The sequence below is a fragment of the Haemaphysalis longicornis genome, unplaced genomic scaffold, assembly GCF_048455015.1.
Source record: "Haemaphysalis longicornis isolate Haplotype H1 unplaced genomic scaffold, Haemaphysalis longicornis Haplotype H1 scaffold_2, whole genome shotgun sequence".
Classification (NCBI taxonomy): Eukaryota; Metazoa; Arthropoda; class Arachnida; order Ixodida; family Ixodidae; genus Haemaphysalis; species Haemaphysalis longicornis.
Window position 1 is genome coordinate 208,621,679 of NW_027526295.1, and position 25,743 is coordinate 208,647,421.

The 25,743-nt window shown below is 49.6% G+C and overlaps 1 protein-coding gene across 3 annotated transcripts in view; it reads left to right on the forward strand.

Moving 5' to 3' along the window:
- LOC144169839 (chitinase-3-like protein 1) overlaps positions 1-25,743 on the forward strand; it is an 82,879-nt gene that overhangs the window by 28,553 nt on the left and 28,583 nt on the right. For all 3 annotated transcript variants that reach the window (XM_077699216.1, XM_077699218.1, XM_077699217.1), the window contains exons 4-7: positions 340-596; positions 3,200-3,303; positions 5,918-6,041; positions 9,185-9,370. In XM_077699216.1, coding sequence (XP_077555342.1) covers positions 340-596; positions 3,200-3,303; positions 5,918-6,041; positions 9,185-9,370 — 671 coding nt within the window. The remainder of the gene's footprint in view (positions 1-339; positions 597-3,199; positions 3,304-5,917; positions 6,042-9,184; positions 9,371-25,743) is intronic.

Genomic DNA, 25,743 nt, shown 5'->3' on the forward strand with positions numbered 1-25,743 from the left:
AAAGAATGCATTCAGATAGCGCCGGGTAAAGCCGTTGTAATTCTTGAGGTGGACATAAACAGGCTACTGATGATTGTGATGATGATGAGAAGAACTAAGAGGAAGATGACGGTGATGAAGAAATGGATAGTTCGTTTTCTTGTTTCTAATTTTAACAATAATTTTAACGTGTAACTAACTAGCTTTAATTTTAACTAGCCATTTGTCCCCTCCTGTTTTCGCGGTCATTCTGCTTTCACTTATCGGAAGTAGTAAGCACCGTGAATGGGCCGAGATGACCTCTTTTGTTCCATTAAATATTTTTATCTCTCTCTCTTTCTGGTGCGCGTCGCCACGAAGGCATGTACGAGAAAGTGAACCGCCTGAAGGAGACTCATCCGCATCTGAAGACGCTCCTGGCCGTCGGCGGCTGGAACGAGGGCTCGGCCAAGTACTCGCAAATGGCGTCCACCCCCGCCGGCCGCCAGCGCTTCGCCCAAAGCGCGGCAGCCTTCCTCGACAAGCACGGCTTCGACGGTCTCGATCTCGACTGGGAGTACCCAGCTGCAAGGGGAGGGGTGCCCCAGGACAAGCAAAACTATGTTCTCCTGCTACAGGTGGGCATTGACACGACAAAACAAATGCTAGGACACCTAAGCACTTCTTAGCGGAAGCACTGTAGTGTACAATTATCGAACGGATGCTATGCATCGTGCTCGCTACCATAAGGATTGCTGGTGGCGTATGGAGTGTTTCATTCCCCTCCGTACGACCTCAGTAGTTTCAAAAGCTGCTTTGGAGGTAGATGCCTCCCATTGCAGTAGCTTTTAGCCTCGTCACTGTCGCAGCTCTAGGTTATCCCATCCCGGAGGTTCCGCTGACAATGGTTTTCATAGCCCTGCTCTCCTATGAGCTCTTTCAATCCCCTACAGGTGGCGCTGCGGAAAACGGCAATGGCGGACGAGATGGTGATCGGGCCCCCGTAGCAGCATGCGCGCCAGTATCAGTATACGCGGCCTAAAATCCTGTAGTCCGGATGGAAACAATTACGTCCTTCAGAAATAAACAGAGTCATACGTTGCTGAATGCGAGACAATATTCGGTTCGTCTCAGGGTGTCTGGTGCGGTGTAAAACGCGGTGCGCGCGTGGCAATCCGCTGCGCACAGCTCAGGCCGCACGGAAGTGGTTTGAGAACAATTCCGCCTCATTGGACAAACTGCTATAGAATGTGCAACGCTGCGTTTTGGAAGATTATTGCAGTGTACGTTATACTTCAGGTGTTTTCATCTTTTTCCTGTGGGCATGCTAAGCAGAAGCTCATGCGCACCATATATGCGGCGGGGATATGTGCGCATTGTGGTGTTTTGCTTGGGTTTAGTAAAACCGATAGTTGTGACTTCGGGCAGTAAAAAACCGCGAGGACGAGGCTCCCATTACATCCGTTCAAGTGGCAGACGAACTAACAGGTTAGCATTATATGAAAAAATATATGTACAAGCCCACGTATTTACGGGTGCGTACCATACATTGGCGTGCGATATTGAACCGTACATGAAGATGCAGACATCAGATTACAGGTGCGCTTTCGGCTTGTGATAATTAATTTAAGATAAATCACCCGCCGCGGTGGATCAGTGGCTAAGACGTTGCGCTGCTGAGCACGAGGTCGCGGGCTCGATTCCCGGCCGCGGCGGCCGCTTTTCTGATGGAGGTGAAAAGCAAAAACGCCCGTGTGTACGAGATTTCGGCGCACGATAAAGATCCCCAGGTGGTCAAAATTAATCCGGAGCCCTCCACTACGGCGCGCCTCATCGCCTGCGTTGCTTCGGCGCGTTAAACCCCACATTCAATCAATAAATCAATTTAAGATAAATCTCCTGGCCTAAATTACGCTATGCTGATTTGACTACCGGTAAGATTTTTAAAAGTCCGTCGATGCTTATCACGAAAACAAAAACGTTAGTTAACCATGAAAATGCATTCGAGAGCTCGCATTTGAATTACCAGACCCAAAGTTATTGTTATTGCTAAAACATCTTACTTCAACATATTTATACTATCCAGTCATTAATTGCTAAGCACATCACCACATTTGCTCCTCGCCTTCGCGTGCAAAATGTTTTCATTTGCTTCTTTACTGAAATAAAACCAAGCAGATTGGAAAGCCTTTGCTGCTTATATGTTTGAAAGCACTGGAATTGAGCCAATTTAACAATACATAAGCGAAGGTCAGTTGACATATTACGCGGCAATGAATGCAAATAATACCGAAATAGACGATCACAAGCTATATGAAGAGCCTACAAAAGCGGCGCCAAGCAAAGCACTATTAATTGCGGCAGCCCAAAAGACGCGTTTTTTTTTTTTTTTTTCCCGCCGCAGACACCGATGAGGTTCAAAACTTTTTCATTTACCCGCAGATTTTACACCTTCAATAAAGTTGAGAGAATACGAACGCTTGTTATTTTCCGATTATTTATGCGCATTTTCGGCTATTTTCCTTTCGTTTGTATACGTGGCCGCACGGATGCCGCGCAGCCGCCTCCGCCGAAGCGATCGGTCCGCCGATCACCGTCTCCCGGCTTCGGAGAAATTCCGCGTGGCGTCACTAGCGTCGCTGGAAAGAGCGAATACCAGGAGCCAAATTTACCCAATCTTCTTTTCGACTCAATTAGTTACTTTGTGTATACGTGCTTCTTGGGAAATGTGGCGTCACTCCTAGCATTCATTGACTGGTTCTTTACGCTTTAACCAGGTGCCCGTTTTGTGAGCCGTGGATTTTTTCACCGGTTACTTGTAGCGCTAATATATATATATATATATATATATATATATATATATATATATATATATATATATATATATATATATATGTGTGTGTGTGTGTGTGTGTGTGTGTGTGTGTGTGCGTGCGTTCGTGCGTGGGTATGTGCGCGTGCGTGCGTCTGTGTAAATTGACAAAACGGAATCAGGCAGCAGTAAGAATTACAGGTCATTGGTTCGAACCTAACGGGGTAACAGGTTATGGACTAGAATGAATGGAACCGCTGCCTCCACCCGATAATTACAAGAAAAAAATTGCAATTGTGCCAAACTGCGGCAAATATTTAAAAAAAATAAGGGTTTAGACGTCCGCGGCAGCACACGGCTTTTTACAGCAGTGTTAATTTCTTTTCAAAACCGGTGACTTGAACGTGCATTCTTTTGCGTTTTTCGCAGGAGCTCAGGAGTGTCCTGGAGCCAAGAGGGCGGCTCCTTACCGCGGCTGTGGCGGCAGTCGGTGCAACCCCCGATGCAGCTTACGACGTGCCAGCAATTACTAGGTGTGTGAAAAGTTCGAAGAATATGAAGCTTATGTCATTGTTTAGAAGTACAGATAAAACACCAAAGCGAAGAGGACAGTTAAAGTGTAGGGGATATACATATCTCTTCTTTATCGGGCGAATATGGAGAAAAGGTAGACAATCCCCGGGGCTCCAGAAGCTGAAGGCGCGGGGAAGGCACGGACCAACCATATATTCTTGCTCCGTGGGGGGAGGGTACCTCAAGACAATAGACGATGGTGATGATTGTGATGATGATTTAAGCTTAAAGACACGTTATGCTCGATTCCCATTTTTTGCTACCATACTCATGCGCGCCAACCTTCCACCATTTCTTTTTGTATTTTATTGTTCTACAGAAACCAGGGGCGTTTTCTTTCGGTGTCTGCTTTTCACAGACATCGGCCTCACTTTTCGAACTTAATCTTTCATCAATCACCGTATATTTTAAGTAACACCTTTTTATCAGCTTACATCCAACATAACTCAATATTAATGCCATTATTTTTTGGTCATGGTAGAGTGATTGTACCCTCTGCGTATAGCACTCCCCGCTTTACTATATGATCATGTTCTTGCTGTGTCGTTTTATTTTCTCTATTATAATGACTGAAACCCCAAGAGGCTGGGCCAATCGTCCTTGTTATCCCAATATAGCGTTATTATCTGAATTGTGCCTAGCTATTTTTGCAACTAGCATGGTCAAATTGCTTCTGTAGGCCTCCAGCTGTGCTATTGTGCCGTCTTATCGCCAACGCCTTCGTCGTTTTCCCTTTGCGTCATTTTCTTCGTTTCCATTATTTCCTTCGTCCAACACTTTTAGCGTCGCTTCGCTAGTTCGATAATTAGCGTGGTCAAATTACTTTGGCACGACTTAATACATACGTATATATGTCTCTACCCAACTTTTTAAGTTGAAGGCCACAACTCATCCACCAGGTCCACCCTTGGTTACCTGAATCCAAGGACTGACCGTGGTGTATATGGGATAGGCTGTTGAACTCGCATTTCGTAAGCCAGGGTTCGATTCCCATCCCGACCCAAATGAACCTACCTTTGTTTTCAACCTGATTACTTTACTTGTATTCTCTTTGCGCCGTGGTGGGCCAATTTTGGAATCATCGCTGAGTGACGCCGATTTTTGCATTAAAAAATAGCGAACCCCTCCTTCCCGAAAAAAGGGGCGCGCGCGAACCTTGACCCCAGTGAAAACGTTAACCCGCCCCTTCGGTCAAATCAAAATGCAAAACCCTTGACCAACCCCTTCAGTGTCGGTGTAGAACCCTTTCGTCGGCCCGCCGTCGTCGTTTCGCCTGGCTTTATACTTGCCAAAACCCGGGATTAGGTCGACGAGCACGTTTACGTTCACGGTCACGCTCACGTTTGCATTCTTGCATGGCTGCCCGCTCTTCGGGAGAGCGGAGCAAGTGCGGCCTACCCATGCCGCACGGGTGGTGAACTGACTGCCGAGAGAAGCACGCAGTGAGCGCGTCCGATTGGCTCGGAGATCCGCCGCGCCACTTGTGCGAGGTACGGCCCCTCTCCAGCAAAAGAGAGCGCCTGCGATTGGCGCGCCGACAGCTGCCTGCCACTTGTGAAAGAGGAGCGGCAGCTGCGAGCGAGGAGGAAGAGAGAGTGGGCCGAAGGACGAGGGTTATTCGCGAAGACGACACTGACAGTACCAGTAGCGCAATGCAAGTTGCAAAAATTCGCGCAGTTTGCCCTAGTGGTGCAAGGCTGGAGACACAGCAGAGCTGGCGGCCCCTCTCCCTTCGTTGGAGATCCGGCTGTTGCCCCTCACATGGATTTCTGAACTTGCCGCTGAAAGTTCTCCATGACTAGCAGGCCCGGATACTTTTGCCCCCAGCCTTTCACGTCTATCCCAAAGTGGACCGCGTTAGCACGCGCAACAACCCGCGGCCACCGGCTTCGCGAACTCGGCGTTTGTAGCGCGAGCTGTTCTTTACCCCCCATCAAGCGCGAACGCACGTGAACTGGCGAGGAGAACAGCACGAGAGAGAGAGAGAGAGAGAGAGAGAGAGAGAGAGAGAGAGAGAGAGAGAGAGAGAGAGAGAGAGAGAGAGAGAGAGAGAGAGAGAGAGAGAGATCACTTTATTTTCCAAGCAAGTTGGCAACTTGGCTATGAACGCGTGGTGGCTGCCGGCCGAAGGCTGGCGGCGACGGTGGAGAGATCACGCCACGAACGCTGGGCAGAGTGTTCTCGAAGGTCGAGCTGGCCGACGCCGGGCGCTCCTCTCGAGCCGCAATGTTCACGCGCGCTCAGTAGTTTTTCTTTGTACGTTTAGCGAGCCCCTCACGTGGCGCAAGCCCACGCGCAAGCCTGGACGACGCCGGGGGCTCTTCACGAGGCGCACGTGCGCTCGGCTGACCTGCGTTTTGTGGTAACGCTGGACGGGGGCACTAAAAGCTTAAACAGCTTGGCTGCTAAAACAGCTCGTTTCTTTTGCTCTGCTTCGACTCATGCATGTATTGAGAAGCGTGTAGTTTAGGGTTGCGAATTCGTCTGTGAAGAGTGAAAAATTTTTCGTAGCGCTGCCGGTGTCCACACGTCTTGTTAAACTGTGTTTGAGCACGTACAATGTCGCCTTTGCAGGCACTTGGATTACGCATCAGTCATGGCGTACGATTTCTACGAGCCCTGGAACAACTCCACGGGACATTGCTCTCCACTAGGGTCTCGCGAGAATGGCAGCGAAGAAGAGAAATCTTTAAACGTGGCAAGTGCGCTTTACAAACATGGTTATCACGTCGCAATTTTTATCCCCTCCATTTAAATCTTTCATATTAGAAAATTAGCCTTTCTGGGTGTTTCACTTTAGAAAATATGTTTAACAAAACCAAAAGGTGATATATCGTCACTGTAACGCAAGATGATGTGTGCATGTGTTCATGTAAATTGTGTTCATACCTTTTTAACCATGCATATAATATTCTTTGTAAGACTAAACAGCAGGGCTTCAAAGAAGTCGTAACAAAGATTTTTCCTCTTTTTTTTTTATTTCGCCCTTTTGCCGCAGCGCACCAAAAGAATTCGCATTTACATGAATAAAAATAACGCCATCGGGATGAAAGCAGCAGATACCCAAAGCGTATTCCTGTAACTGCAACGAAATTTTCTATGCTGCACTACTAAAGATGCATAATCTGTGGAGCAGTTGCAGATAAAAAAGTATATCTTTAAACGAGTACAGGCCTTCAGAGATTGTCTAATTACCCTACCGCATTAATACGCCATGTATGACATCAGCTTTCTCGGCATATTTGGCTTATTTTTAAACGCGAAAAGCGTGTTCGAAAGCACCGTTTCCTTGCACCCTGTGTTCTCCCTGCCGAAATTTGTTCGTGATCGGCTATGCTGCAGGGAAAATTTAGTTGATCGGTGGCATGTTTAACCCGAACAATCAACCACAAAATTACTGAGAAAATTTGGCTGACGATTACGGTACTCCCTAATGCGAAATTTGTGCCCAGGACGACACTGCAGGCTTCTGGGTGTCGGCGCATACCTGCTGCGTCTCACGATGTGATCGCCGCAGCAGCGAACGCACGAAGCGACGCGATATACTATAGCGTTGTCTCGAGCGCGTCGCCAACTCTGGCCATACTCTCATCCTCCGCTTTGTTGCTATCTTTGGTGGCCTCTTCATTCTCTCGGTTATTAAAGACGATAGTCTTTTAAAGACGATAGTCTTTCTTGGGCTACTTAAACCCAGAAATTTCGGTCTGTCTGTCTGTCTGTGACTCGTTTCAGTCATCCGGCCAAAGTAAAACAAGGCCTGTGCAATAGTCTATATAGTCACACCTAAATCTACCCGTCTAAGTCCGGTGTAATGTTCATACTTGTCAACATTGTTGAAGAAGAACAAGACATTACGCAAATATAAGCCAACAAATTAATACAGAAGTGATATTTGCAGCGTTTCTTTGTAAAAAATCATACATGCTTGACTTTTGCGAAATTAAATACTTCATCAACTGCAGAAAAAAAATTCACTCCGCCGTCGCCTGCTGTCGCCCGCGCCACTTTATCTTCTGGCGCCATTGTAAGAAATAAACCGGCGACAGTTACGAAAGGTTCCACTAGATAGGTTACACGTTCTGCTTGGAACTATAAACGCTGAAGTAGGGCGTCTCGACTCACGCGCGTATCCGCCGTACTGCAGCGTTGGCATCGAGACACCCGGCCTGGAGCAGTGGAACGCGGTAAATTTTAAATGATTTAAGCAAACCTTCGTCTTTACCTTGGGAGGAGCGCGACGCAAGAGGAACAACATGAGAGGTGAGCGGGAAAGCGAAGGGAGGCATTTACTTGGCAAAAGTCGATAAAGGCTATCGTCTTTTGTCGACATTTGCAACGAAATAGCAGATACGCGGCCAATTTTTTCATTGCGCGTCGCCGCCGCAAAGAACATCTCGCACTGTCTCGGCATACCGCCCTCCCCCTCACTTTTTCCTTATACTTTCGCCCTCCGCTTTCCTGCTCTTTCTATCTTGTTTGTCTTCGGTGTCCCCTTCGTTCGCTTGGTTACAACGAGGGACGGCGGCGCCGTGAAATCACAGGAGCAAATCAAAATCCTAAGCCCAAGGTTGCACGAAAACGCGTTCTGGATCATAGTGATGTCATAGTGATTGGTATGGTTGTGAGTTGGTATGTATGGTTGAGTGAGTGGCACACGGTGTTTTAACGCGTAGTGTTAAGGGTCTCGTGTCGCGGCAGAGCCGGCGTTGTCGACGGCGTTGAGCGTGAGTGAAAAAAACGGCGCGAGCGAAAAATCCCGTAGCGCCACCGTGCAGCGCCCACGGAAACTCCACAGATGGTAACCAGTTGTAACAAAACAAAATAGAGCCGCATTCACCACGGCGCCAATCGAATCTGGGCTGAGCTCTCCCTACTCGGTCATTTCCGGTGACCTGTCGGCGGACCGGTCGGCCGACTGGTTTTGTCGGCGGTTTTTATTAGGTTGCCGCAAGACAAACCAATCCGGGGCTACTACTAACACAACGCGAGAAACGTCACCAAATCTGGCAAGGAGGATGATGAAAGAAAAATTGATTTACCGGGAAATTGATTTTCCCGGTAAATGAAATCGCGGAAGCACACCCAGAATTGTGAAATCATGGTCTAAGGACTCCCGAAGGGAAAACATGGTCCTGGGCAAGTAGTCGCGTAATTCCCGGTAAATTAAATCGCGGAAAGCACACCCAGAATTGTGAAATCATGGTCTAAGGACTCCCGAAGGGAAAACGTGGTCCTGGGCAAGTAGTCGCGTAATGCTTGCATTAAGATTGACCTACCGGTTGCGAGGCGCACTGCGCGGCAATCACACTTCTGATGCGCCTGCGACGTCACTTCCGCTTGCAATTTAAGACTTCGACCACCCAAACTTATTTCTCACCTTCCGTAATATTTGGTTAAGCGACCCATCGAGCACGTAACCATGGAGAGCATTCTCAAATGTTCCCATGGACAGGCGGCACCCAGCGTCGTTTGTCCAGACGACATTGCTCCAAACAGGGTCACCTAGGTCAACAAGATCGTTCACCTGTGAGGGCAGGAGATGTAACCTCTCAAAATGGGCGTGTCTGACTCTGTCAGGATTTTTGTGACTGGTGCGATCGTAGCCGCAGCGTGGAGGAACCGGGGAATAATGGGGGTGGACCCTGTCCAGATCACTTTATCAGTGCGCGCCTGGGAGAGCAGTACGCTCTTTACTTGCACCCTTAAAGCATGTAGATATATACTGCGTGAAGTCTATCGCCCCGATGTTTGCCCCAGATCGACAGCAGCTCGGTCGATCCTCATCAGTCCCGCACCTATGAGCCACAACGGCGGGTTGACACAAGACATTTGCTCCCGCAGGAGAGCGCTATGAAGAAGTGGCTCGGAAACGGCGCAGATCCCGCCAAGCTGGTGCTGGGCTTGCCCATGTACGGCCTCACATTCACGCTGGCCAACGCAAGCAACTCCGGTTTTTTGGCCCCAACTACGGGACCCGGTCCTGCGGGGCCGGTGACCGGGGAAGCTGGATACCTGGGCTACAACGAGGTGGGTATATCATTAGCCGAGTGGCAGTGTGAGTGGAGAGGATATTCTAAATAGGCCAGCATTTGAAGTTAAAAGTTCACGTCGAACTGTGCAGCGTATTCGCTGCGAGATCGACATGTAGGTGGCGGCAGCGTCGCGCTGCTATGCTTCGCTGAGCGGCCCTAGAGAATGCTCACTGTGGGCGTACTTCGTGCTTTTCTCGCGCCGTATATGCGCACGAAAGGCGCAGACAAGAGCGGTATGCTGTAGTTCGCTTCCTCAACGTTCAATTTATAGCATGGAAGCCGCAATAACATTTTAATAGTACGCGGAAAAAGCGGCGACCTATCGGGAATCTCAGAACGGCCGCAATAATGACAATGAACTTGGCTCGCAGCAAGCTCGATCTTTGCAGACTGTGGCTTTGAGCTTTCAATACAATCATAAATAGAAACACATCAGGAAGCCTCGATCTCTGGAATTCAGTTTACAACAGCAGTTCAATCGCCTTCGCTGGAAGCATGACGCATTCTAGCATTTGTGGGATGCCCTGAAATGGTAACCCCACTTAACTGCCCCGACATTTTTTTCTAAGAGCTTACGATATTTTTTGTGCGTTCGAAAGGCAACATAAAATTACCGAATTTTAACCAGCGCAGAGATACAAATGCAGCCGTTCTAACAGGTCTTTTATGCGCAGCTTTAGTTAAACGAAATTAGGTTTGATGAATAACGGTGTCGGAACACTTTCGTCGCAAGTCACCTTGCGAATTAAATTGCTAACGCTCGCAGTACAATCAACATCTAATGTTTAGCTAGACTTACAAAGTGACAAGCAGGTTTACAGTGTGAAAACCAAGCTTCTGGGACCTCACAGTGAGCACATATTTTCTGTTACGGCTGCGCTGTTGACCATTTGCGTTCCTTTTAAAATCTAACAGGTCCCTAGAACAGCGAGATGCATTTGCATTCTTGCGTAATGTCGCTTACGAACCATAAAGGTGGCAAAAGAAGTTGCCCTGTTGCAGATGTAGTAAAACGTTTATTTTTATGTCTCGTTACGAAACAGCGCAACGGGTTCCCGGTAACTACTTTGTGTTGTAAACTGAACCTCGTCTTGGCATTTCATTCTTGAGGATTGGTTAATAAAGGCAGGATTAAAAGTTTTCTGTGCATTTCGTTCTATGTTTTTTCTTTTGATGGGGGTGGGTGGTGGAAGGGGGGTTCAGCCAACGTTCCAAGCGCAGCGAGAGGAGAACGCATGTAACGCGAAAAGCCAAACGTGGGTTATCAATATTACTTGCAATTGAAAGTGCGCTTGGCGTCGTGTTCCGTAGCGGTGAAAAAGCAGTACTTCAACAAGTAGACGTCAGTATTTTAAAAACTGATTACCCCCCTTTTGGGCCGAGATTGTCCACGAATTGTGGCTTGCCTTTTTCAAAATTGTATGGAAAGCGAGCATTGTGGGGAAAATAAAAAAAATCCAGAGAGTCATGGCACACACCCTCCACAGACAACGTGCATTACATTACGCGATTTTTCCTCCTTCTTTAAACAAATCCTCCTTAAGAGGTTAAGACGTGACCATATTAGGCATTTAGTTATGCTGAGTGAAACGTGTTTCTGGACAAGGTGATTCATGTCGGGATTTGAAATGGGATAAACAAAAACGACCCATGAAATGCCACAGGGCAGGCGCAAACTCACAACTGCTTAATTTTACCCAGAAATCCCCCCGAAATACGCTTGCGCGTCCGCAGAAACGTGTTTTAAATAATATGTAAAATTAGCAACACAGTATAAGCAACGTCTATTCAAAAATGGTACTTATTTGCGAAAAGGTGCGGGAAGAATTCGATCATACAGGCGCTTGCGGCTGTAAAATACGTCCACGGTAATGTATGGGCGATAGCGCATGGGTCGTGTGCATTGTAATTGTTTTAGATGCAAAGCATCTCTTAGTCGACCCTCCGTCATCCGGCGTCCGGCGTCCGCACATCTCCTCCCCTCCTCCTCTCCCCACCACCTGTGCGCCACGCGCGCTGCTCCTCCTCTCCCCTCTGCACATCAGCTGTCCAATCACGTGCATGCGCGGTGCTCCTCCTCTCCACTTCCTCTGCTCTGCAAATAAACCCGGTCCACGCACCGCTCAGTTGCTTCTTCGGTACTGCGCCGTCCGATGACTGGAAATGGACGCCAACGATTCCGTCAGCGAACTGGCTGGCACACCTTCAACTAGCGCCAGCCAGCACACAGCCGTGCAATCTGTATCAGCTACTCGCCGCTGGCGTTTCAAAGCGGCTTCTCGTTCTCGAAGCGATGAATCCGCTGCTCGACGCTGCCGTTTACGTTCGGCGTCGCAAGCTCTCCTCTGTACAGCCTTGTCTTCGGAGGTGCTCGTGGTTCTGACAGTGTGCTGGCTGGCGCTAGTTGAAGGTGTGCCAGCCAGTTCACTGACGGAATCGTTGGCGTCCATTTCCAGTCATCGGACGGCGCAGTACCGAAGAAGCAACTAAGCGGTGCGCGGACCGGGTTTATTTGCAGAGCAGAGGGAGTGGAGAGGAGGAGCAGCGCGCATGTGCGTGATTGGACAGCTGGTCTGCTGAGGAGAGAGGAGGAGCAGCGCGCGTAGCGCGCAGGTGGTGTGGAAAGGAGGAGCAGCGCGCGCTAGCGCACAGGTGGTGTGGAGAGGAGGAGGGGAGAGGGTGGTGTGGTTTCTGAGAGTGGGAGGAGAGGTGCAGACGCCGGACGACGGACGACGGAGGGTCGACTAAGAGATGCTTTGCATCTAAAAGCAAAGGGGCGGTTTTATGGCGTGTTGTAGCCAGGACAAGGGCCTGTTGGACATACTGATTACGAACTGGTCGAGCAAGCCAAAGTTTTTGTGAACGCGTAGGGCGCTTCAAATGCATACATATAGTGACCACAACTGTATTGTATTCAAAAACTCTTCAAGTGGTATTAAAACACTCTCAACTAATGAGTAACCCATTGGGACTGCTATGAAGATCAAAATCGAATAACATATCTATAGATGCACATAGGAATACATCGGTAGTAACGTCCATACAGGCACACTCTAAAGAAAATAATTACATGCGCGCGATAAGAAAAGTTCGCTGATTAGTGTACTTGCTACTAAACAAGAAAAACTGGCAGGCTTGGTGAGGAAATTACGGGGGATGGTCAGAACTTTATAAAAATGTGAAGGCGAAAGTCTAGTTGCGCCTTCTGTTGATGTGCTGTTGAACTTTCTGTTGACCTGTGTGCGGCCACGCCACTTCAACGTGCAACCCCGTTGTAGCTCCCTCCAAAGTTCGTTTAGCTCGCTCGCTATCGGAAGCCTCCTGTTCACCCCCGTCGGTACCTTCACCTCTCAGCACAGCTCGTATTGTATCTCCGGCCCTGCAGGTTGGTATTCATTAAAAAGTTCAGCGGGCGATTTCTTCGTTTGGCAACCCTGGAAACCACCATGACAGTGCCCGCTGTGCCTGCGCATGCGCTTTGCGCCCGCATCTCGCAGAAAAAAAAACCGCCGGTGTCGTCTGCCCCGTTTCAACCCGGTTCTCGGCCGTGGCGTCAAAAGACAGGTGCTCCAGAACCGTGGGGCAGTGGGGACAGTCGCCCCCACAGGTTCTAAAGCAGAGGGGTGGGGTGGGTGAGGGGGGAGCATGCCCCCACACTGAAAGCGATTTCAGTATGGGGGCATGGAAGACGAAAGAACTGAGAGCGGAGAGGTGAGGCTGGAAGGTAGCGAAACCCGCGCTAACACCGAAAAGGAATACATCGCACTGCCGTTCGACGGCTACTTCAAATATTCCGTCCCGAACACTAAACTCTCCACCTATGGCCGTCGGTAGCTGCGGTTGCCATTTCGACAGTCGTACAGTAGCAATGTTTTGAGTGATGACGCGCGGCGGAAACAGTGCCGGCGCCCGAAGAACGGGGATGAAAGGGGGGGAGGGGGGAGAGAAACAACTTTGTTGAAACCGATTTTACGACGTCTTCTCCCGGCGTCGTCGATGGGAGTGGTTCCCTATTCTTGAGACCCATATGCCTCTCTGGCCTCTTGTACCCTGGTAACCAGCTTGATTTGGTCTTCCATAGCGGGGCTGATCAGCAAGATCTCCCATCGTTCGGTGAGGGAGGGGCTAGTAGGGAATGGTTGAGGGGTGTTCTTGGTAAAATCACATTCTCCAAATATGTGGCGGAGTGTGCCGAGTTCTTCCTTACAAAAGGGAAAAGTTCGGGTGTAGCGTCCAGGAAACATCTTATTTTGAAGGATAGGGTGTGGAAAGGACCTAGCCTGCATCTCTGTGTACATTGATTGTTGGTCTCTGTTCAGTTACTTGTGTGGGTCAGGGAACCGCTTTCTTTGTTCTTTGTAGTATTGCGTTATGTCGCTATAGCTAGTGATGGCGTGTGGCTCTGACTCCTCTGTCCGGTATTCCATTTCTCGGGCGAGTTGGTGGGCTAGTTCATTGCCCTCCAACCCGGAGTGCGCCGGCGTCCATATAAGCTCCACCTTTCCATTGGTGAGAGTGCGGCATTTCTTCAGACACCCAACGAGAGACACCCAACCTGCTCTGTAGCTTTACTTGTGGTTGTGTTAGTGGAAGCGCGATTGCGGTTTCTTCGGTCACTTCTGGATGGAACGTCCTAATGGAGGCGCAGGTGACGAGTTCACTCCGTGCTGTTATCGCCAGGGTGGCCCTTGTGGCGCCCTTAGGTATTGTTGCGTCGGTGTATAGCGGTCTGTAATCATCTTCTCGGTCTATTTCCTTTGCGATGGTATTTGTGCGCGCTGCTCGGCGGCCATCGTTGCGTCCTGGTTTCATGTTACGTGGTAAGAGTTTACTTTCTATTCTGTTGGCCTATTCTTCGGGTAGGCGGTCTTTCACTTTACTCTCTGCTTCTTGCCATCCTACCTTGGCGAGGACACGTCGACCTGTCGGTGTCTGACTGAGCCGGACTCTTTGGTTTGATAGGTGAGCTTCGATTATTTCTTCTACCATGTTGTGTTTTAACATGCCAAGGGGTCCTTCCGTTGATGAGCGCATTGGCATTCCCAGCGCCGTTTTGGTGACTCTTCGTATGATTGCGTTGAGCTGATCCTTGTCTTTCTTAAGAAGTTTGAGGTAAGGCATGCCGTGTACACTATGCGTGAGGTGATGAACGCTTGTACCAGTGTCAAGTCATCTTCCTCCTTGAAGCCTCTTCTTTTGTTGGCTACCCGCTTGATCCTATTGATGACTTGATCTGTCGATTGTTTGAGCTTATTGAGCGATGCCTCTGACTTTCCGCTGTTTTGAAAGATGACTCCCAGGGTGCGGGCTTGGTTGGTTGGGTCTATGTGGGCGCCGTTTAGGGTGAGACGTATGCTGCCTTTTTCGCCGTTCTTGCGTCTTGGTTTGATGATCAGAAGTTCTGATTTCTGCGGAGAGCAACTGAGGCCGCACGTTTTTGCGTATTCGTGCCCTGTTTCTGCCGCCCTCTGTAGGGTTTCCTCCATCTATCCCTCCGATCCTGCTTGTGACGTCCAGATTGCGATGTCGTCTGCATAGAGGGCGTGATCTATTCCCTCTATTTTTTGGAGCAGACTCGGAAGAGGGAAAAGTGCCAGGTTAAAGAGGAGCGGCGAGAGTATCGACCCTTGTGGGGTTCCTCTGTCTCCCAGGGCTATGGATGGTGACTTTCCTTCGTCGCCTATCTTGATCGTTGCGGTGCGATTGCTCAGAAAGTCTTGTATATATTTGAACGTTCTTTCTCCGCAGCCCGTCTGTCTTAGGTTACGGAGGATGCTTTCGTGTGTGACGTTGTCGAACGCCCCTTTTAGGTCGAGTGCCAAGATGGCTCGTGGTGCAGAATTTTTTGCCTTCTTGATGGCCAGTTCATGTAACTGGAGCAGTACATCGTGGGTGCTCAGATGTCTTCCGAAGCCGTACATGGTCGCGGGCATTTTGTTCGGTGTTATCTAGATGTCTTTGGATTCTCGTGTATATCATGCGCTCCACCACCTTCCCTGCATGACGTAAGGGAGATGGGCCGCAAGTTGTCCACTTGTGGCGGTTTCCCTGGCTCGGGAATGAAGCGGACATCTGCGTCCTTCCATTCTTGTGGTAGCTTTCCTTTTTTCAATGCCTCATTGGCTAGCATCAATAGTTTCGTTCAGTCTTTGTTGTTGAGGTTTCTGAGCAGTTTGTACGTGATGTTGTCTGCTCCCGGCGCGCTGCCTTGATTGCTTTCCTCGATATCAACTAACTCCTGGTCAATGAAGTCTGCGTCCATTTCTGCGTTGGCGGCTCCCTCATACCTGAGTGGGGTCGTGTTGCTTCTTTCTGTCTTTAGGTATTTATCCGTGAGGTGATGGATGAGCTGTGTTATGTTGCCTTGTTATTTGCTTATCGTTTTTGCAAGATATCTTGCGTTGGCGTTCTTGCTTTTGAGTGGGTCGATTAGGTGTCTTAGTAGTTTCCATGTCTTTTTCGTCGATTGAGTAGCCTGGAGGCCGACGCATAGCTTAAACCAGTTTTCCCGGCATTGCCGCATATTCGGCCGCTTTTGTGTTGAGTTCGTTTATACGTTTTCGGAGCTTGCTATTATGCTGTTGTCGCTTCCACTTTCTTGTGAGACTGTGCCTGGCCGTCCACATGTGGCTGAGTCGGCTGTCTATGAAGGGTGTTTGGGCGGTTGTGGCTATCGTTTGCGTGAACTTTTTGATTTTTTCTCGCTGTCTTTTGGCCCATTCATTATACGTCTTGCAGTCTTGGCTTGCCTCGTTTTGTTCTTCCTGTTTCTCTTTTTCTGTTTCTTTTCTCAGTCGGTCCCAGTCGGTAATGTTGGCGTGGCCTAATTTTGCCTTGATTTCTGTCTCTCCCAGGGTGATGCGGATTATGTTGTGGTGCGATCCGAGGTTTTCCTTCGTATTGCACCAGGTGGCGTCTAGGTTTCCTCGTATTAGCGTAAGGTCCGGGGTGGTGTCTCTAGCTGTGCTGGTGCCTGTTCTGGTTCGTATCCCTGGTTCGTTCATGATTTCGAACTCGTGGCTTTCTATTGCTTTGAGCAGTTGGTTTCCACTTTTTGACGCATATTTGTAGCCCCATGTCGTGTGGGCTGCGTTAAAGTCTCGGACCATTATAACCGGTCTTGTTCTTGCTTCTTTGATGCAGTCTATCATGCTGCCCCCGAACTCCATGTTCTTGTTTGATGGTCGGCAGTAGGCGTTTAGGATGAAGATATTCCTGCCTCCTCCCACTCTTCTGCTGTGGATTTCTATGAGCGTTGTTACGATTGAGCCCGCCGTTGGGCTTCGTTTCAATACTCCTCGGCTGTGCGGTGAAGCCTCCACTACGTGCGCCTTTCAGACAAGCCCCACCGTGTCGGTGACTCATGTTTTCACGTCTCGAAAAGCCCAGGATCTCTGGCGCCTATCTTTCGGCGCGATCAACATTCGATGGCGTGCCGACGCAACAGGCCCAGGCCTGCCCCAAGGACACAGAAGCCCCGCGTCCGCTGGAGAGACCTCCTCTCTCCCCTCTGTCGGACTCGGCGTGCGCCGCTACTACCGACTGCTCACGAACTCTGGAAAGAGTGTTGTGTGTGTCTGTGACGTTCGTGGCGTGTGCACAATCTAGAGGGAACACTTGCTTTGACCGTTGACGCTTTTGGGTATAAATACGACCCCCGCAAGCGCTATAACCCATTCCTGTTTGAGCAGTGAATCAATGCTGTCACTCTGCTCGAGTCCTGTACTGTAACCTCGCCCGTCGGGGCATTGTTTTTTGGCTTCGGCTCACCTCTCGCTATGAATTAAACAGTTACGTTAGCCTACGGCTTCTGGACTTCTTCACGGCTGCAACAGCGGCTGGCCGCTCGCTTCACACCACGCTACCAGTCGTATGTCGGAGGCGACGGAGCTCGGCTCGGGTCGGCCCACCCGGTCGCAACAGCGTATGTTCGCAACCCCGTTGGGCGGTCGTGTGTTGTGTGTCCGCCACGTTGCTACGTACCATGGTTGCTGTGCTTCTTTCTCCGGGGTCCGTGTACGTGACGTATCCCTAGAGTTTAGTTTTGCCATTCGTTTCTTGCAGTGCTATGATGTCTGGTTTCTGTTCTAGTTTGTCTATATATAGCTGTAGCTCTTTTATCTTACTTTTTAGTCCCCTGCAGTTCCATTGTAGGATTGTTGCTGTCTCTTTCTGTTTTTCTTTACTCTTCATTTTTTGTTTCTTGAATGGTGTATGTGCGTGCCGAGCTTACTCCTCATCGCTTGTTTCTTATTTCTTCTTTCGCTGTTCTCTTGCTAGCCATTGCCTTGTGTTTGAATTTCGCCTCTAGCGTCATAATTCTCACTTTTAATTGGCCGCATTTGGTTTCAACGTTTTCCATTCTTGTTGTTAAGTCGTTTGCTTGTTTGAAGATTTTCGTCAGCTTAGCTATGACCGTCTCGAGTGTCGGAGGAACGACGGTTTCTGCTGCCCTTCTTCCATAGCTACTGCTGTTGTCTCTTTGTTGGTATTTTGCATCATTACTTGCGTTATTGGCGGCGCGACTAGCATCTGTAGCGTGATTGGCGTTGGGAATGAGGTTTGCATTGGATCTGCCTGCGTGGAGCAGGTGGTGTCTCTCTTGGCTACTTTTCTCCTAGCTATGCCATCATCACTGCTTTTGTTCTTGGATTTACTGAGCACTTCTATGCGTTCCATCATTGTCTTTATCTTAGCATTCTGTCTTTCTATCATTTGCTTGAGTTTTGAGCACTGACTGCAGTCTTTGTTCTTATGAGGGGGGAAGGGTGGTGAGGGGAGGTAAGTTGCTATTGTTGAGAGTGATGGAAGACCCCACCGCCCAGCCCACCTGTTTCTCGGCGTCGTTGCTCCTCCGGGGCTTCGACTTGGACCTCGAGCGGGACTCCCTCTTGTGGTTTCCAGTTGTCGATGGCGATCTGGTGGCGCTCTTGCTTCTGTCCCTACTTGTTTTCGAGTGGTTCCGCCGCACACCCGTTCTTCCTGCTGTCGCCTGCTGTGCGCGGGTCCAGTGGGTGGTGTTAGTGATGATGCTAGTTGTTGCATTAGTTGTTGGTCTTCTTCTTCACTTGGGTGTTGCCTTTCCCAGCGTCGTTTGCGTATGACGTAGGGGGTCTTAAATCCTGCCTTGCATTCTTTGTCTGCGGTGAGGTGGTTCCCTCCGCAGAGGTTGCATTTCGGGTCTTCGCGTGTGTGGTTGTTTTCGGGGTTCTTCATTCCGCACCCTGGGCATATTCGGTCTTCAGGATTGGGGCATACGTCCATCCTGTGGCCGAGGCGGCCGCACCGATAGCATAGTTCTATTTGCTTGCGGTACAGCGCGCACTCTACCAGCAGCTGGTTGCCGTACCTGATGTAATTTGGAACTTTGTCTCCGTCAAAGGCTATAACCACCGTCGTTGTCTTGCCGATGCGATTGGCATGTAGGGCGGTGGGGTTGTAGTCTTGGACGATGAATTCGTTGATCTCTTGATTTGTGTCTGTTAGTGGCACTCCTCTGATGAAGCCCTTGGCGGTGCCGTGGGGGGCCGTTTCATAGGCGCTAATTTCGTGTGCTGCTCCGTTGATGTTGAGGATTCTGGCAGTCGAGTAGCGGTCTGCGTTCTGTCTGCTTGGTGTACTGACAATGATGATATTTTGCTGCTTATTCGGGCAGATGACGTCATGAATAACTTCTTTGGTGCTAACTCCCGCAGCTGGCAGTATGGCGCGGCTGACTTCATATCTTGAAATTTCTCCGACGTTCAGGCCTCCTCTGGGACGCATGACTATCTTGGTGTCTTGACTTGGTAGAAACGGCATTCTTGCCGCTTTTAGTAGCTTGCCCTTGAACGGGCCTCGCTTTGGGTGACGTGGCCCGGCGACTGCCGCTGCCTGTCCAACATTAGGCGACGTTAGGCTCAGCTTGCTCTCCTTTCGTTGGGTCCTTTTTTCACTGGCAACTTGCCATTCGAACGTTCTAGACATTTCTTGCGGCATAATTTCCTCGCCTTCAACTTCCACTCACATGGCGGACTCCATTTTCTTGAGTTAATTCGTCGCTAGGGGGCCCCGGTGTGGTCGATGGTCCCGCCAGGCCAGCGCCGCCGAACTTCACTGAGATTTAGGCTTAGCTCTCGGCGGCGTGGCGTTCACAGAAAAAGTTCTCTAAAATCGAAAAAAAAAATCCCTTTCCCACCTGAAATTTGGTATCTACGTGGTCCTTGCAACTTCGTGGATACCGTTGAGCCAAAATTTCGGCGATTAGGGATGATGGTCCTGGCCATTTGTCAAAAAAACTGTCGAGCCCATGCGAGACACCTTCGCATTCCACCGCGCCTCGCACGTGCCTCGAAGAAAGGGGGAACCGCCTGTATGAAAAACGGCGGCTCGCGCACCTTTTGGTTTTCGAGAGACATTCATACAAGACATCCTCTTCCACGGGCGCCATGCGAAGTTATCTCGATGCGCCTTCCCATACCGAGTTCAACCGAGTAAACCTGTCGTTATTCACCTGCACTGTGTGGCAGAATCACTGTAAAATCACGCAATTTATTTTAAACCTAAAAGGGGCCACTTCTATGCGTCACCAAAAGGAGCGCGCCCCAGACAGGTACGTGCGCTGGCGTGCGGGGAACGACCCAGTGTTGCACATATCTGACGCAGGTGGCGGTGGTCACGCGCTTAATTCGGCGTCTAGAAGCCCTAGGACTAAAGGGTAGCACAGAGGGAGGTAGCACCTCAGGGCTGTCGAGGAAACAACAACAAAAAAAGATTAGAATTCTGGTGGACGAATAGCAGAGAGGGGAATATTGCCTGGGACAGCTACCACCTGTAACAGAAAAAAAAAGGTATTTTGTGCCTGCCCTAAGAGCAACGCTAGCATTAAATGAAGAGTATAAAACTTAGGTGCATTAGTTATTTTTTTGGTAATATGACACATCATCACCCCTATACAGAGGGGATACCACTATCATCATCATCATCATCCGTGTCGCCCTCTGGGCGCTGCCAAAGCCTATACCTGGGGTGGCCAGCCAGCTTTTCCTCTAGAGCCAGTAGTATCAACTCTATACGTCAGAGCGAGGCTCCGTGGAGCCAGGTGGGATCACATGATCCGACTTAGTATGTCACACCAGGGTACTTCAGTTGAAGGACCCCTGTCACACTCACGACGACTGCAGTGCCCCTGTCTCCGCATTGTTACGATTCAGCGCGTCACTACCCTGTGCGCGCGTGACCCAAATATGGGTGCACCGTCGAACAGCTCTGCTGTGCGGTGAAGCCAACTCTCTTCGCGCAGCGGATAGGTCATGACAAGCCCCAGACTCTCTGACGCTCTTGAACCGGCTGAATCCGGTTTCTGGTTATTCGTATCTCTGAACGCACGCCGCTCGCCGCAATCTCCCCTTACCCCCTCTCTCAGGCTCAGCGTGCTGGCTTCCACGGAACCGGGAGAGAGTGTGTGTATGTGCGGCGTGTACGTCTGTACTCTTTCGTGCCGTGTGCAAAGCACTGTGAAAGCTGGCTGACCGTTGGCGCTCTTGCTCGCTTCAAGCGCCGCGCATTCGGTCTTCACCATCGCATCATGCTGTTACTCTGTATGCTGCAAGCTCGCCTGCGGGCTGCGGTACCATGGTATCGTCGTTTATCTCTCGCCACGAAGTACATCAGTTACGTTTTTTAAAGCAAAGCTTTACTACTTTCGTCCAGCTGTTTCGCCGCGGATGCGCAATTTCACCTTTTGACCCGAGACACACCCCCTGCGACGCAACCCTCGAAACGCATCGCTTGATTTGCCGGACCCGCTTTTGGCGCTGCGCACAAGGCCCTGTTTTCAGTCGTTCTGCTCATCATGAGCCAGTGTTGCACACGTTCCTCTAAAATAGGAACGAAAGCTCTTTCCTCGTTCCTTCCCAATTTTGAAACGAGTTCCCGTTACAAGTTCCTTTATTGCGAAAGGACGCGTTCCAGTTCCACTTTGAACATTGGAACGTGTCGTTACATTAACATTACATTTCAATTTTAATTTAAAATATGGTGTCGGATTTTTCGGGCAAAATTAAGTGAGAAATTTGAAGCTGAAATCGAACTACGTTTATTATGGTAATAAGAAAACCGTCAGCCGCAGTTTATCTGGAGATAAAAAGAATCCAACGAAGCGCTCCTAGACGATTTTTTTTTTTTCAGGGAGCACCTGACAAACTCCAGACATGCCTAACTGCGATTTTGGTGCTCGTCTATAATAGGTGCAACACATAGGACACTTCCCACTTCGGTCTTACAAATGTCAAATAAGGTTAATGCGCTTCAGATATACAAATAGAAAGTTACTCACATGCAGGAATGCAATTAAATGCCTTGCATTCGAAACCGCGTCGAAAGGAACAATACATAGGCCTTTGATAAATGCTGATTTAATATTACAGTTTATTGAAAATACCTTACAGGCCAATTTGCAGGGAATGCTGTAAAGGGGTTACAAAAGTGAAGCTTTGCGGATCATACCGCACAAATTTGCGAGTAACAAAACACAGCAGAACAAGTAATGACTACGAGCTTTGCAATCCAAGTTTAGGTCGGAAGACGATAACAAGAAAAAAAATAAAAGCCAACAGCGAAGTCGCACACAAAATCTACGCACAAGAATTACAAAGTATGCTGAACACAATCAGGGTAGTAGATAAAGGAAGCAACAAAAGATAGCCAAGTATGTGGACGCGACGCACAAATCAGTTGCGGTGGTTAGAAGTACGCGTAAGGGAAAAGCACAGGAAACAACACGGAGCCTACTCACGTGCGTAAAATACACTTTAAAAAATATAGTCGGACACTATAAAAAAATAAACAACAACAAATAAATAAAATAATCAGAAAAGAAAACACGCGCCGAGGTACAGAAATGACAGATTATATGGCTCTTCAAGCAGAAGAAAGTTATACGATATGGCAGAAGAGAAAAAAAATTCACAGCATATCCACGGGGTGAATGATGATGAGTGGGCGAAGCTCCTGAGGGGAAATCATCGGTAAAACCGTGACTCTTCAGTGAAAGTTCGCCCACTACATCTGTGTCCGAACGTAACGTCTACAAAGTCTCGCTTAAACCGCGCGTCGGCACCTTGGGGCTGAGCTCGCCTGATGCGTTTTGCAGACGCCTCACGAGCTCTCACTGCATCGGGGTCTGCCTGCCGATACGCGCGCTTTCTCGCCGCTTCCCGTTCTCTGGCGTTTTGGAGATCCTCTTCGCGCCGCAGCCGTGCCGCTTCGCGTACGGCAGGGTCCTCGCGCCGTTGCCGTGACGCTTGGGCCTCTCGTTCTCGAACGCTGGGATCTTGGCGGCGGCGTCGCGCAGCCAGACGACACGCTTCGGCCTCCCGCTCTCGTACGGCAGGATCTTGGCGGCGGCGTCGCGCAGCTTCACGGAGCGCTTCTGCCTCGCGGGCTCGCACATCTGCAGCCTTATCCATCGGGCGACTCCGAGCGCGCGCCAACAGCGAACGGATTTTATTACAACGCTCCCCGCCATCTAGTAAACAATCCAAGAACTAAACTACAGGTAGCCACGCCATCTAGTAAACAATCCAAGCGCATCTTTTCATCATATACAAGTACCGCCATCTAGTAAACAATCCAAGAACTAAACTAGAGGTAGCCACGCCATGTAGTAAACAATCCAAGAACTAAACTAGAGGTGGCTACATACATACGTCGAGGATGGACAGACCCACGCCCTAAGGAGCTTCGCCCCTAAAATGTAGCCTGAACGAAAAAATGTGAAAACAGTTAGTGGGGAAAAATTCCCGAATGCATAGTCACAACTATGTAGAGTCCCTTGTTTGAACTTAGCAAGAGTTGAATCTCGATTTTAGAGTCAGACAGACGACCCCGTTTTTTCGCCAACACTTCGTTGGCGATGTTGAAGAGCCGTTCCACGGAAGCGCTTGAGGGTACTGACGTGTTGTACTTGAAGAAAAGTTGATTCAGTCCCTCAAAGTTCTTCATCTGCGGCAGCGGGTAGTAAACTGGTACCAGCAGGTAACACGACAGCTCATCCTGTACTTCGGCTGGAAGGGTTTGCTGCCCAAAGGAAAAGGAATCCTCGGGCGTGGTCGAGGAGGGAAAATCTGCGCTGGATGGCTCGGTCACAGCAGACAGCTCTGCCTTTATGTCGTTGATCGCCTTGTCTTCCATAGAACTGTGTGGCATCCATGATAGCTTAAACCGTGAGATTAAGCAACTCGTGACAACGAGCTCGCGCTTTCCTTGAGGGTTCCAAACCTGCAATCCCGAATAATTCCCCGGAACCGGGTGATCCTGCAATCCCGGTGACCCTTCCAATGACCTCAGAGTGAGAGCAACTCCCTCGACAACAACGCACCCGCGCCTTGCGCGCACTAATGCGGTAATTACCCCTGACAATATACGGTGGTTTCACAAGGTACCTGCAGTGCCGCTCGGACTTACAAACCTTTCCGCGACAGGAAACAAGTCTACCGGTCAGATGCGCATCCTGGCCTCCCGAGACAAACGATGAAAGGTGAAAAGAATTATCGCGGCTGCGCTATTCACCCGTCGAACGCCGCGTAAGCTCAACCGGCATGAAAGCAAGCACAAGCTGCGGCCCGCTGCGGGGTTATTCTTCTGCATTTGACCTTCGAGAAAGCACGTTGCGCAAAAGGACGGGCAAATTGGCCATAAGAGGAAGAGAAGGATTGGCCTATAAGGAAGAGAAACACAGTAGCGACTTGTGGATTTTTGTACTCGAGCCTTGGCATCAAAAACAGCCAATTCCAGCGATGTAACGTTTGCAGAAGGAACGCCGTTCCTGCCGTTTCTTCAAAAACCTAACCAGTTACCGTTATAGTTCCACTAACCCTTAATGGAACGGTGGCGTTCCTCCGTTCCTCCAAAAAGGAACTAGTTCCAGGAACGCCGTTCCTTGGAACACCGCTCCGTACAACTTTGCCATGAGCGGGTGCCGCCGCCGCGGTTGCGGCCGATCAGCTGATCGGCAGCCGACCACCCTCGCAGCCTCCCATGCATGCATGCGCCACTGGGTAGTCTCGAGCTACGTGACTCGTCTCGCGCCCGGCGAAGAGGAACGGCGCGTTCGCCGGGCCTCCTTTTGCGAGACTCCGGGCCGAACTCCAGCGACTTGGTGCCCCAAGCCACAAGCTAGAAGACTTCCTGTTCCCCACGGGACCGGACGCCATCCGACGGGAGGTCTTCCAGCACCTAGTCAACTTCCTGGTTACAACAGGACTAGCACTGCGTTTGTAGCCATCGAGTCATGGACTAAACGAACGCGATATAGACTATCTCCCACTCTCCTAACGCTCTTCTCTTCCCCCTTCTCTCTTCCTATCCTTTGAAGCCCCAATCCCCTTCCCTGGACTGGGTCGTATGAGGGTGAACTCCCCGTTGAGTTCAACAATATCCCCAGGCCTTTTCTCTTCCCTCCTTTGTTAATAAATCACCACCACCACCTTTTGCGAGAGTTGCACGGGACTGAACAGCTTTGAGCCGCGGTCGGCAATACAGCTACATCAAAGGTTAACCAAGCGAAACCAAGACTCAACCAGACTAAGCCGAGCTTTTACTTTGCATGTCCAAGGTTAGCTGAGTTAAGCCGCACCTTCTTCTTTTTTTTTCGCTCTCGCCTCTCTCGGGGGGTCGTCTCCGAGGCGAACTCTACTGCATTAGCGCTCGTGAACCACGCTATCACGGCGTTGGCGGAGGTAGTTCCTGGGACGCCTCCCCAAATGCAACAGCGGCCATCTCTGGACGTGCACCTCCCAAATTTTCTCTCTTCCGCTCCCTCGGGAAAGAAGACTGACCAAGGACCTGCTGGCAGCTCCAGTGACGCGGTAAGCTACGATGTAATATATACTTTCTTTTCTGCTAATACAGCTCAAGGTTTCGCATTTAATTTTTCACATAATCGTGCTATAGGGAGCAAACTAGATTGGCAGTGTCGGTCTCCTCTGCCGGCAGCCGAAAAAATTTCAAAAAATATTCCACCTGCCATTCACCTCATGGCGGTTCTCAGAATCCGCGTCCTCATTTGCGATGAATTTCCCTCCAAGAGTTCAAAATGTTGGCATCGAATATACGCCAGCATTCTGGACACCTTGTGCGTGTTTTGGCTTAGTTTACAAGTAAAAATAAGCATCGGTACGACGCACATATTCTCCGTTCTACGACGTACGCTCAAATTTTCCTTGAATATTTAGCACCCGGTCATTATATATTACAAATTGTCCGCAATCACCGGCTGCTTTAGCGCCATTGCATTTCGTGAAGGGGTGCTCGTGGTCCTGGAAGCAACGATGTCTGAATTGCCTTGAATGGGCACGACTGCTAACGACTTTATTGATTTTGCAACGT